The 13,899-nt window shown below is 45.8% G+C and overlaps 1 protein-coding gene across 1 annotated transcript in view; it reads left to right on the top strand.

Moving 5' to 3' along the window:
- Window positions 1-13,899, top strand: part of dchs1b (dachsous cadherin-related 1b) — a 91,372-nt gene that overhangs the window by 56,128 nt on the left and 21,345 nt on the right. Inside the window, exon 5 of the mRNA XM_034098815.2 lies at window positions 12,615-12,803. Coding sequence (XP_033954706.1) covers window positions 12,615-12,803 — 189 coding nt within the window. The remainder of the gene's footprint in view (window positions 1-12,614; window positions 12,804-13,899) is intronic.

Below are 13,899 nucleotides of genomic sequence, written 5' to 3'. Positions count from 1 at the left end.
CTTAACATTGTGTTCTGACTTGGTTGCTTGATGGTTAGCAGCAGCCGCTTGGCTAACACCTTGCATTAAGCTTCATTATTTAACTCAGCCAGGGAGGGCAGTGCTCTCGCTCCCGCTCCCGGTAAACGCATGGTATGGTTGCAGTAGCGCTATATCGTTGTATGTACTGCTCCTAGTACTAGACTCCTAGCACTAGGACGATATGCAGAGAACAATCTTCACTGTGTGTGCTGTGTGCTCTGCATGTATGGCCATTAAGGAGGATTTCATCCTCCCAATATTATATTGTCTAGTGGGCAGCCGTTTGGCTGACACTTTTAGGCACCGGCCACAGTTACTACTGTAACTAAGGTTCTAAGCCGTAAGTACTGGCCATAATTACTACTGTAACTACGGTTCCAAGCCGTGTAAGTACTGGCCATAGTCAATACCGTAACTACGGCTCTAGGCTGTGTAAGTACTGGCCATAGTTAATACTGTAACTACGGGGTTAAGCCGTAAGTACTGGCCATAGTTACTACTGTAACTACGGTTCCAAGCCGCGCAAGTACTGGCCATAGTCAATACCGTAACTACGGCTCTATGCTGTGTAAGTACTGGCCATAGTTACTACTGTAACTACGGTTCTAAGCCATGTAAGTACTGGCCATAGTTACTACTGTAACTACGGTTCCAAGCCGTGCAAGTACTGGCCAGAGTTACTACTGTAACTACGGCTCTATGCTGTGTAAGTTCTGGCCATAGTTACGACTGTAACTACGGTCCTAAGCCGTGTGAGCCCTGGCCATGGTTACTGCTGTAACTACGGCTCTGTGCTGTTCTCTTCTTTAGAAGCTAGTTATCTGGTCTTAAACATGTGTGTTATTTGACTTGATCTCGCTTGATCGTTAGCAGCAGCCGCTCGGCTAACGTCTTGCGTATACTGTTAAGCTTCTTTATTTTACCAAGCTAGGTGAAGGCAGTGCTCTCGCTCCCGCTCCCGCTCCCTCTACCGGTAATGCGGATGTAGCTACATCCCTTTTTCTGTTCGGCGAGTAGTAGCACCGCTCTACTCTTCCCGTTCAGCAGGTAGCTGGTGAAGGCTGTGTTCCCGCACCCGCTCCCGGTTGCGCTGCATCTGGCGTTCGTCTCTAACTCAACCAGTGAAGGCAGTTCTCGCCCCCACTCCTGGTAGACGCCAAACGGCCTCGTTTTTCCGTTAAGCAGGTAGCCGGTGAAGGCTGTGTTCCCGCACCCGCTCCCAGTTACACTGCATCTGGCATTTGTCTCTAACTCAACCAGTGAAGGCAGTTCTCGCCCCCGCTCCTGGTAGACGCCAAACTGCCTCGTTTTTCCATTAAGCAGGTAGCTGATGAAGGCTGTGTTCCCGCACCCGCTCCCGGTTACGCTGCATCTGGCATTCGTCTCTAACTCAACCAGTGAAGGCAGTGTTTTCGCCCCCGCTCCTGGTAGACGCCAAACTGCCTTGTTTTTCTGTTAAGCAGGTAGCTGGTGAAGGCTGTGTTCCCGCATCCGATCCCGGTTACGCTGCATCTGGCATTCGTCTCTAACTCAACCAGTGAAGGCAGTGTTCTCGCCCCCGCTCCTGGTAGACGCGGAACTGCCTTGTTTCTCCGTTAAGCAGGTAGCTGGTGAAGGCTGTGTTCCCGCACCTGCTCCCGGTTACGCTGCATCTGGCATTCGTCTCTAACTCAACCAGTGAAGGCAGTGTTTTCGCCCCCGCTCCTGGTAGACGCTGAACTGCCTTGTTTTTCTGTTCAGCAGGTAGCTGGTGAAGGCTGTGTTCCCGCACCCGCTCCCGGTTACGCTGCATCTGGCATTCGTTTCTAACTCAACCAGTGAAGGCAGTGTTCTCGCCCCCGCTCCTGGTAGACGCGGAACTGCCCTGTTTTTCCGTTAAGCAGGTAGCTGGTGAACGCTGTGTTCCCGCACCCGCTCCCGGTTATGCTGCATCTGGCATTCGTCTCTAACTCAGCCGGCAGTGTTCTCGCCCCCGCTACTGGTAGACGCTGAACTGCCGTGTTTATTAATCCAGCCAGGTGAAGGCAGTGCTCTCGCTCCCGCTCCCTCTGCCGGTAACGTGGCTGTAATTACATCCCTCTTTCTGTTCGGCGAGTAGCAGCAACGCTCTACTCTTTCCATTAAGCAGGTAGCTGGTGAAGGCTGTGTTCCCGCACCCGCTCCCGGCTACGCTGCATCTGGCTACCTACAGAATGGTTCATTCATGTAGCGCCTGTATGGCTTCTCTTGAGCCCGAGGACGGCCACGACCGCTGCCCCTCCTGCCTCGGCCGCCTGGCGGTCAGTGGGGACGAAATTCGAGCATCTGAGGGAGGTTCTCACGGTAAACGCCTGCATGAGCTGTAGCTGCATGCCTCGGGTGCTCAGAGTGGCTAGAATCACTGAGGTGGAACGTCTGGCAGCAGCCAACAGACACCTCTCCTTGTCTCATCCTCCTCCAGATCAATTCGGCCGTTCCCGGCGACTTGAGGGAGCGATGGCTATGTGTGCTCCCCCCAATAGAAGGACTAGAAACAGGCTATCCTCTAAAGTGGATCGGCTAGCTGCCGATAGGGGCATGATGAAGTCGCCTCTTGGCCCTTCAGCCTGGGCCCCTCCTTCGGTTGGCGCACCTCCTTCGGCTGATGCACCTCCTTCGGTTGACGTAGAGTCCTCCGTAGCGTACCAGTCGAGCCAGGGGAGCTGTTTAGGTCAGCTGCCCTGGAGGCACTGGAGCGTGCCGCCCAAGCTAGGCAGACCAGGCAGCAGCACTCGGGTCCTCGCAGACCTGTGCCCGCTCCCAGCAGGCCCAGGGGCCGCTCTAGCAGCCGCACTCAGCCGCCGCACTCAGCCGCCGGATTACAGGGGTGGTCTGCAGAGGTCTTAGCGGCCCACTCAACCGCCTCCCAATGACTTTCGTGCCCCAGGTCGCCCGCCTTCCAGGCGGCCTCGTGCCCCAGAGCCTTACCGGAGCCCCCCAAGAGGCTCCAGGGTCCGGGGGGCTGGGCCCTGAAATCCCGGGGGTGGTCGGCGGCTGCTTTCCCAGCAGCAGCTCAGTTTCTGGGCAGTCTGTACTTCCGTCCCTTGGGTGGTTTTCACCTTAACCCAGGGGTATGGACCACAGCTCCGGCCCCTAGCCTTCGGCTGGGTATAATTGACAGTCGTCAGCGATCCGGCAGGGGCCCTAGCTCTGGGCCAAGAGTTGTCCGTCCTTCTGTCCAAGGACGCAATCAAGCCAGTAAGACCCTCTGCTTAGCCAGGGGGTTTTACTTGGCGTACTTCCTCGTGAGTAAGAAAGTCGGCGGATTTCGCCCGATCAAGGACCTCAGAGGAATCAACAGATTCCTGAAGGTGCTGCCATTCTATATGCTGACTACTGCATACGCACAGGTGGAGTGGTTCTCAACCGAGGGATGCCTACTTCCACGTGGGCCGGGCAAGAGGGTGCCTTATATTCAGTTCCTCCGGCCCTTGGGCAGACTGGCAGCTGCCTCGGCCGCTGGTCCCTTAGGCCCGCTGTCGTTGCGCCCCATGCAGATGTGGCTGAACAACCTTCACTTGGACGCCAAGTGGCACAGGCACAGGGAAGTCAGGGTGTCGCAACATTGCTCCACTCTCTGTCACGCTGGAGGGGCAGGGCCTATCTCCTGGTAGGCGTGCCCATGGGCGTCATCCCATCCCGCCAGGAGACCATCACCATAGGTGCATGTCTCTCAGGGTGGGGTGCAGTGCGGCAGGGCAGGACCGTTCAGGGTCAGCGGTCTGCCCAGGAGAGTGCGCGCCAGGTCAACGTGCTAGAGCTTCGGGCCGTGCAGCTTGCACTCACGCACTTTCTACCCCAACTGGGGGGCAAGAATGTGCGTGTTCCTTGGGGACAGCATGCACGTTGTTGCTTAGGCAACAGTCCCTTCTAGATAGTGAACGTTCTCACTCCACTCTGAATTTATGTGGCTGCGATTTCTGCCCGACATTTTCGGGTCGACGGCGCCACGGCGGGGTGCCACAGGTCGGTGTCCCTCTTTATGAGAGGGGCTTTACGGCAGCGTCCCCCTTGCACCCCGAGGGCTCCGGCTTGGGACCTGCCCCTGCTGCCGGATGCCCTATCATCTCCTCCCTTCGAGCCCCTGGCCCAGGTGGGGCTTAGGTGGCTGCCCACGAAGGCAGCATTTCTGCTTGCCATAGCCTCAGGGAAGCGAGTCGGGGAGTTGCATGTCCTCTCCATAAACAATACATGCCCGAGGTGAGACTCTCAGGCGTTGCCCTTTGGGCAAATGTGGCATTCCCGCCCGGGGTCCTTCTACAAACCCACTTCAATCAGCCTGCCCAGCTGGCACGCTTTGACATTCAGGAGTACGGCACGTCGAAGTTGCTGTGCGCTGGGGGTGCCCAAAGGGCATATATCAAGGCTACTGCCTGTATACGGCAGGAGGAGCAACTCTTGATTTTGCCCTGGCGGCACTAAAGGAGGTTATGCCCTCTAACCAGTGGCTGCCCCACTGGGTTGTCGATACCATCTCACAGGCTTACGGGGCCAGTGGCCGCCCCCTGCCACCAGGCTGAGATGCCACTCTACAAAGAGCATCTCAACATATTGGGCTGCCCTGAGAGGGGTGCCCCTGGAGACCATCTGCGCCGCGGCGTCATGGGCGTCTTCTGGCACATTCTCCAGTTGTCATCAGGTCAATGTCGCCACTCCCCATTCTTTGGGTGTGGTCCTTTTGCCGAGCTCCGCTGCTTCCAGTGGTGAGCAAGGGCTTGGATTCTTCATGACATTGTTGGTATAAGTCATCTAGTGCAGTGGTTCCCAAACTTTTTGTGCCCAAGGCACACCAAAGGACAAGTAAAAATCTCAAGGCACACCTATTGTGCAAAATAGCCCTTATAAGTTATAAGGGCTATTTTAACACGTGTTATAAGTTATAACACGTGTTATCTCTCATATCATGTAAAATATCTGTAAATGTGCATAATTATTTACTAATGCCAAATAAAATGTGACAAAGACAACTATATTACTCATGAAATATTTATTAACGAAATATTTCAGAAATTAAATTTGAAACGTTATCAAAATTAGGCTTCATCAAAGCAGCAACACACTCATTTAAACCAGACAGGTCACAACATTAAAAATGAGACAAAGGAAATTCAGCACAGAGAACTGTCAATGCAAGGAAGCTGCATTGTCCATGGTCCTGAACTACAAATTATAAATGTAACATTTCAGCAGAGATGGGGTCGTTACTAAAAAAAAAGTAATATATTACATATTACTTTAAAAAAAAGTAATATATTACACTACTTCGTTACTCTCTACATAAAGTAACTCGTTACTTTACTCGTTTTCCTATCTGACCATGGCTGTTCTCTGTCTCCTACTATCTGTATATTTTGCGCAGTCTATCTCTGCTCACGCTGTTGCGTCGGCGTGTTCTCCTGCGTGTTGGCCATGTGTTGCACTAGAACCAGACACCGCAAAGACTTCAGCCGAGCACGTACGAACTGCGCATGCGTGAGTGGCAATAACTCTCCTTACCAGCAGGCGGCGGTAGTGTGTATTCGTCATTCAAAACAGGCAACAACCGGAAGACAGAGAAGAAGAACAGACTGTGATATAAACAAACAACAAATAGCGTGTGCGGTAGCTCCACCTTAGCATGTGTTCTTTCCAGGTGCTTGTTGAGGTTTGACGTGGTGTTTACAGCAGTGGATAACAGCTTCTGGCCTGGACACAGTTTGCACCTCACCGTCACATTCCTGTCTATTTTTCGGATGAACTCAAAATAATGGGCATACCTCCACCCCTCGAGAGTTATCGCTGACTCAGCCATGTGTATGCAGCACTGCACGTGGAGATGTGGACGCGCAAGTCGCGCAGATTACGTACATATAAACCTACAAAGTACTGATATAGTAAATTAAAAAATTATTATTTTTGTGTAGTTGTATAATTGCAATAATAACGTATGGTTGTCACAAAATCCCACGGCACACCCGGACTTGCCTCACGGCACACCAGTGTGCCGCGGCACACCGTTTGGGAACCACTGATCTAGTGCTTAAAGCACCGCCTCTGGCGGTCAGTAGGGACGAAATAGAACGATAGTTACGGCTGTACCTACGGTTCTATGAGTCCCGGATGACCGCCAGAGTTCCCTGTCACTCAGAATTCTTGTGTGCTCGCGAGAAGATTCTGGGAACAGATCCTCTGACGACACCGGCTGATATAGCCGGTGTCACGTGGGTCACAGGTGATTTTGTTGTTATTGGTACTCGAGCTGCGCATGCGCGCGATGGACATATCCAGTGCTTAAAGCACCGCCTCTGGCGGTCATCCGGGACTCATAGAACCGTAGTTACAGCCGTAACTATCGTTTGTTGTTAATAACTTCAGCTTGTGTGCAATTATCTAACAATGATGCATTCCAGTCTATCATGCTCTTGTATGGTCATTGCTGCTGCTTTAAAGGATTATTCAAGTTTATTGGAAAAAACTATCCGGGACAAATTTTCATGGTTTCTGCCATTTCTCATCAGTAATAAAATATATTGTGATCATCAAGTTAACTTCCAAGATCTGGTAATGCAGTGACATCCCCTAATATTAATTCAGCTACAGTACTACTGTAGGTAGGAAAGGTGAGCAGTCATGGTAAACGAACAGCTAGAAACCAAACTTGAAACATAAAATCAAGACAAATGGCAAACAACTTCAACAATTAACATTATTATTTAAATGGAAAATATCTGAAGCCAGAATATATTATAGTAGGAGGGCCCATAGTTGCATAGACGATAGAAATGATGCCAATACTAATAAGTTAGACACAAGTTGCAATCAAATTGAATTATCCTTTGATTCTGCTTCATGGAAAAACATTTGTATTAATAAAAGGCTTCGTCTTGGCCTATTGGACCTCTTAGATGATGATTGCTTCATAAACATGCGGGCCTGGCACCAGTCAGTGGAAGAGTAGTTTAGATTGGGACGACTGTCTGTGTTTTACAGGTTTTATTATTAAAGCCTATAGGAGCCCTCTCACTCTCCCCCCTCTATCATGAGAAGCTATAAACGTCCAGAGCAACAGCTGCGTCCAAGGAGCCGCGCGCAGACTCCCTCCGACATTAACTGATGTTTTACAGAGACAAACTGCGGAGAACAGCAGGATCCACCTGGACCAGTGCCCACATCTGGAGAAGCTGATAATAGAGGAGAGGAAGGGAGAGAGGAGGTGCAACACGGCAAAATGGATAAAGTCATGAGTTTAATGAAGGCCAGGATGTGAAGGAGGAAAAACATAATCCAGTATAGACGTAAAAGCCAAATAAAACCTGGAACAATTCAGTCTGTCATTCACTGAGGTTTGATAAGGTGTGGACGTTACAGTTTAGAAGGTTTGGGTCGGATGCCGACTGGTTTCAGGCTGATTTTAGAGGAAACCATGGGGTATATATTTGTCCGAAAACATCTGACTTTTACCCATAGAGGCTGCTTTTCTTGTCTCTTCTAAAACTAGAAATCGATGTTGACTATGTCATACTATATCTTAGATATTTTATTTAAGTGTATTTGAAGTGTACTAAGTATTATGTTTGTAACCTGAATTTAAATCAGGCGTTGTAATTATTTGAGTGACCGAGATCATGTAAGTGTATTTCAAGTGTACTATGTATTAATTTATTGAGCTGTACTTAAATCAGGTTTTAAAATTGTTTGACTGATAGAGATCATGCAATGTTATTATTTGTTTATTGATTGTTATGAACCTGCCTGAGGACCACAGATGGAAATTAGCTATTAGCTATAATCTGGTATATTGCATCTCTTCTCTTTGCTGAGATTAATGTTTTTGTATGCATGGTTCTTCTATAAATAAATACAAAATAGATAAATAGACTTATTTGTAACATAACTGTATGTAAGTAATGCAACGTATGCAGTTATTTGATATGAATTGTAGTTTTTCCCAGACCTAAACAAGTATCATTGTTCCTTAAGATTCCTGGACATTAGTTGGGAAATAATATCTTTTTTCGTAATATATCATGCCAACTGTTGTATAAGGAAATATGCCATTAGACGCTACCTGCAAATCTGCACCACATCTCAGACAGAAAACCACTTCTCTTCAGGATAACATACTTCGAGTGACTGACACTGACTTTGGGGGATGTGTATGAGCGTTAAGAGGTTTAGATGTGTATCTCAGATTTGAGTGTTCTCTCGTATAGAAGCCTGTCCGTGTTTCTGCAGAAAGAGAATGATTGTGACTGCGGAGCAGAGACTATACGAAGGCTAAGTGGAACGGTAGAGAGACAAAGAAAGGGAAAGAAAGAATGCTTGTAAAGACGACTGGGGCAAATGAATGATGAGGAAGGGATCTTTGCTAATGCTCCAGTGAGTGATTGCTCCTCTATCTCAGGTCCCAGCTGGAGATGAATGGCTCTCTTAGGACAAAAACCTTCAGTCAGGAGTCCTGGCAGAATCCGATACTCGGCACGCTCTTCCTGACTGTTTTTCACATAGCGGATGACTTGTGCGGAGCTAGAGTGTGGCTTTTAACAGAGTGGTCGCTCAATGAACTACACGATAGGTAAATCAAAGTACAGCTGAAAAATCTTAAGCTGAAAGCACGCTGGTTGAATTTATGTTTCATGTATTACAATTTCAGATGGTTGGCAGATGCTTAACAGAAGTATTTTTCTTGAAATGGTTTGAGTTTCCATGATTTTTCCATTGATAAATGTTTTGAAAGGCCAATACCTCAAAGTGAACTCCACATCTGGTGCGTCATATACTGTAATGCATGTTAGAAGTGATTTTAAACTTTAAATTATAATTTTGTCGTAGGTCAGCTATTGTTAAGAGACATGTTCAAGCCATGTTCCTGTCATAGGATATGTATAAACATTTTCAACATCAGGTGTGATATCAGAGCCTCCACAGAAAAGAACCACATTCGCAGTATTGCACGTCTAAGCCCATTAACTTCACATTATGTATACTTATACTTAGCATTACTGTAGACCATTTTCCAAAGTGAAACCACACTCCAGGCATTCACCACCCTCCAGGCAACCATCAGTTTCAGTTAAGGCCAATAATGTATGAAAGTCAACTTGCAAAACCACCATCATGACCCTTTAATATAATAATGACCACCATAGGATGTGAATGTTATTTTTTTTCTTGACTACATATAAGTAAATCCTGCATCATCCAAAATAAAACACAGCCAGAAATAACTTTAGAGGTTCAGTGGCATGCTCCAGGGCATTACAAAAACACTGGGACCAAACTTTTGACCTTGTAGTTTAAACCGCGCCTTTTTAACGATTAGACCACCCTGCCATTGACGTTTGCATCCAAAAATCTGTGTAAATGCAGAAAATCCCACAAATATCAAGTAGACAAGTAAGCATGTATACTTAAGGGCAGGGGAGATTTAGATGTTGAAAGGCATGAGCTGCTGTCTGTATGTATTGCGATGAAGTTGTGTGTTTATCACGGCAGAAAAACTCCGGAGAGTACGATGAGGAATAGGTGTACAGAGTGGAGACTGGCTGGCTGCTCATTTCTCTGAGAGCAGGCTCTGACGTGGGAGTAGTTCCTCCTTGGCAAACACCGTCGTCTGGCTCACCAGATCGCTTGATTTAAGAAGACATGTTGCAGTGTGTGTTTACTAGATAATCTTATTGGCTAAACACTCTGCTACTTTTTTTATTTGAGATAAGTGCGTAAATGCAGGATACTAAACCTTGGGAAAGGAGTTTTTTAGTAATGGATCGGCATGTCATGTCAGAGGGATTGACAGGAGGGAAATGTACCGATGACAGACTTCTTACAAGCTCCTCTTTTTTCAAAGAGGGCTGACAGGACTTTCTCCTGCTATACATTTTCAAAATGTTATGCTGTGACAAAAACAGTCATGTATTCCAGCTTTGGGGGATTTCTCTGTGTCTTTTTCTGTCCCTCTGCGATCGTTGTTCTTTTTTTGTTTTACTTCAACAGTCACAAAGTATGAAACCTCTAGTTGTATGTTGGAGCAGAAAACCCCAAATCCTTATATATTTTTATTTTATAGCTCCCAAGGTTTCCATGAAAATGTGCAACCTATATTTGTCTTGCATATTTTTTCCAGCATGAAGAATCCATACCATACTGTTGTGGGTTTCAACATTTTAGAGTGTGTGGAGAATCAATGTCCTGCTCTCCTTCTTGTTCGCAGCCTATATGCGTTTACCAGTCCAAGCATCTATATAAAAACTACATCCAAGAAAATTCATGTACCCAACCCATTTCTTTTCAACCTATAAATTACAGTCATGTCTCCTTTGCAACAAGTTAAAACACCAAAAACTTCGTCTTTGTTTGTGATACAACCGACGTTGTGGGGTAAAGATAGAGGTGTCGATGAAGTCACTCTACGACCAGGTGGGCGGTCACGGGGCTTAAAGCCTCTTTAATTAGATTAAGTGAAAATATGGGGTCATCACACAGTATGCAAGCATGTGTATGTGTGTGAGCATGTACACGATTGTCCAGTTCTCATCACTACAGGTGGCTAATCCATCACAGACCGTCAGAAAGATATGACGAACACCCAGACATGTGCATAGATCCCAAAAGATTGTATTAGTCTCAACACTGTACTCTGAAGGAAGTCCCAGCAATGATCTAAAATCCCCAGCTGTAAACACTGACCAAAGGCAGAGGTACAGTATGACCCCTCGGAAACAAAACACGTCTAGCCGCGGTAACACTATGACCTAAAACTCAGGAGGAGCTTTTCTAATATTCCCATCTTTTAATATCCTATAGGATCAACAGCATGAGTCAAGGTGGTTGTGTTTCTGCCATCTGTCTATAGCCAGTAGCAGGTAGGTGTAATGGTGAAGACATGTGTTGGGGGGGGGGTGGAAGAAAGGTCATTGCCGGATGTCTGCTGCGGTGGTCCTGTGTTCGGTGGGGTTCAGGCCCAGGGCAAGTTCACACATAGGATATAGACATTTGATAAAATCATATAACAAAAAGCACAGGCAAAAGAGATCTGACTTCTTTACGTCTGTCTTTTTCCGATTTAGCCCTTTTTGTAAATTAGATTCGGTTGGAAAACACTATTGAACGACAAATAGACTTATATGAACTTTAAACTGTTTAAATATATAACAACACTATATTTGGGCCAGTATTGGGTGGTGCAGTGGGTTGTGTGTTGGTGTTCGGATCAGGGGATCACAGGTTCAAACCCCACTGCAGTCAGCATGTCGTTGTGTCCCTGGGAAAAACACTTCACCCCAAATTGCTCCTGTGGGGATTGTCCACAGTAAGTCGCTTTTGGATTAAAGCGTCTAACAAGCGACAAGTAATGTAATGTAAAACAAAATGGTGGTTGAGAATATCGATATAAGAAAACAAATATCTTTCTCAATTTATTCTCCTCATATTAAGACTAGTTTTCTTATACTCACTAATTCATGAAATATAATGTTTATTCATAAGATACAAGATACTTTTTTGTCTTTATTTTTGTCTTTCTTTCTAATTGTAATAATCTTTCAATATTCTATTTTTCTATTCTTATATCATTTTCATCCTTTTTTAGACCAAGTAGATTATCCTTTTCCTTCAGATAACTAACCTGTCTTTGCCCCTTAAAAAAATGGAAACTAAAGTTTTCTGGGACATCACTAAACATATCTTACTTTTGCTGTATGAGATGTCAATAACAGAGAGGAAGTGATGTCATGAGGCCTCCTGGATCTTGGCTCGCGTTCAAGACTTGTAGATCAGAGGGAGAATGCTTCTTTAACAAGCGCCATAAACGCCACCAAACAATGTTATGGACCTGTGTAAAACTTCAGTCAGAGGCAGGACCCCATGAAGCACAGAGGGCATTTCCTTTTTGTGTTTTGCAAGGAAATCTTTGTTGTATTATGGGATTTTTCGATGTTTTATTAGATCTGGTTGGAGCTTACAAGTGTGTGCAGTAGAAAGAAGGATTTTAAATAAATGAGACAAAAAAGTCAAAGGTTATGTCAATACCTGTGTCTGTTACATGTCTGGTGTTAACATGTTAAAGCCCTTTTTTAGGAGATAGAATGGAGAAAGAATTTATGTTTGAGGTGTGCATTTAAGTGGCAGTCTGTATCTTATTTAAATGCCTTTTTTAGGGCCTCTTTTGACCCCTGAACTAAACTCACAACCTCTGTAAAACTCTCTTCGTCGCTGTCAGTTCCCTTTATCTGTATCCATGGTAACTGTCCGTTTTTCACATACATCATATCAGTGATTTATAAAGGTGAATCACTCTCACAGATGCTTGGTTTTTACAGTACTCTGTAAATCATAACAAGTAGTGCTATGGTGTGTGATATTTTGACAACTGCAGATGTATGGGAGCCTGTGAAGTAGCTGCATTATTGGACATTATTGTGATAACAGAAAGGCCCATAGCTCGTATATAATAAGTATGACGCATGTAGGGTTCTTTCACGCAGATTTCAGAACCTGCTGTGTGTGTTGATGCGATGCGTGTGAAATCTTTATGTCTCACGGGCAGTTTGGCACCGGTAGACCGTCCATGTCTTAACCTTGCGTGTCTTTTCCCTCAGGTGTCGGCCACAGATGAGGACCGTGGTTCCTTTGGCGCGATATCTTACGTCCTGGGTTCTGGCTCTGGAAGTGCAACACCAACCCACTTTACCATCAACAAGGAGACTGGCCAGATTTGCACCAGCACAGCTCTGGATCGTGATGAGGGACTGGAAAAGTTTGACCTGACCGTCACTGCAACGGATGGAGTAAGACCATTCTTACCTTTTGAAACTATAAGGAATAGTAACAAGTAGACGTAATCTCTAAAAACCTTTTTAAGGAATAGTTGTTCATTTGGGAAATAATATTGCTATGACTCGCCAACAGGGCAGACAAGCTTAGTTTAGCACAACGACTGGAGGAAAGAAAAAAAAGTCAAGTAAAGGAACAAAACACCCGGAATAATTATAGATTGGTTATTGGTGATCTTTAGAGTTTCTGGTAAGTGAATTTTTTGTACAGATCCAGCTGAGGGGGACCCTGTTTCAAGTCGTTGTGCTAAACTGAACTACGTGGCAGCTTCATAGATCAGTTTTATCACCCAATTCAAATAAGCATACCCCACCAACAACTACTTTTGAAGTCTTCTGTACAATCAAAGCCTAATTTACTTTGATTACAGAAACTATGGAAAAGACCATCAAAAAGAAGACAAAGCACTTTTCTTTGTGTTGCTCCATGACCAAACACAGTGTGTAATGCTCCTTCTGATCAAAGCTGCAAGCAGAAGGCAAATTAAAGATGTGTAGCGCAGCTCTCGAATAAATCTGATCAAAGAGACATTGGGGACATGTTTGAAGAAGACAGCATCCTGACTCTAACTGTGAGTCTTCACAAAAAAACAAGGGGAACCACAACAGCATGGCAAAGCAATCAGAGCAAAGAGAGAGGGAGTGTGGGGATGGAAAAGGTAAAGAAGTACAACGGATCCATTTACACACACAACTCAAATAACCTTATGTACGATATACAATTTAAGATAAATATGATGCCTCATTTGACCACAATTACAGTCTTTTCAATAGCCTCTTTCTAAAGGACACATACACATTTGAAGCATCAATGAATCACCCTGGGCGCCCTTACACAGCCATTAAAACTTTCGTTAAGAATAATAAAGCATTCTTATTGTGTGTGTATTAAGGTTACATGAAGAAATATAATGCACTACCATTGTTTTAAATGTATCTTCATTAGTCATAGAGGAGGCAGTGTTCTTTCTTTGAATTCCCTTTATTTGGCTCGGCACCCCCAGAATGCATCTTTCCCCCCCCCCGCCCGGCACATTCCCTGTTCCTCTGT

The sequence above is a fragment of the Pseudochaenichthys georgianus genome, chromosome 14 (genome assembly GCF_902827115.2).
Source record: "Pseudochaenichthys georgianus chromosome 14, fPseGeo1.2, whole genome shotgun sequence".
In the NCBI taxonomy this organism is placed as follows: domain Eukaryota; kingdom Metazoa; phylum Chordata; class Actinopteri; order Perciformes; family Channichthyidae; genus Pseudochaenichthys; species Pseudochaenichthys georgianus.
Note: the sequence above shows the minus strand (reverse complement) of the source record. Positions and strands in the feature narration are given on the sequence as shown.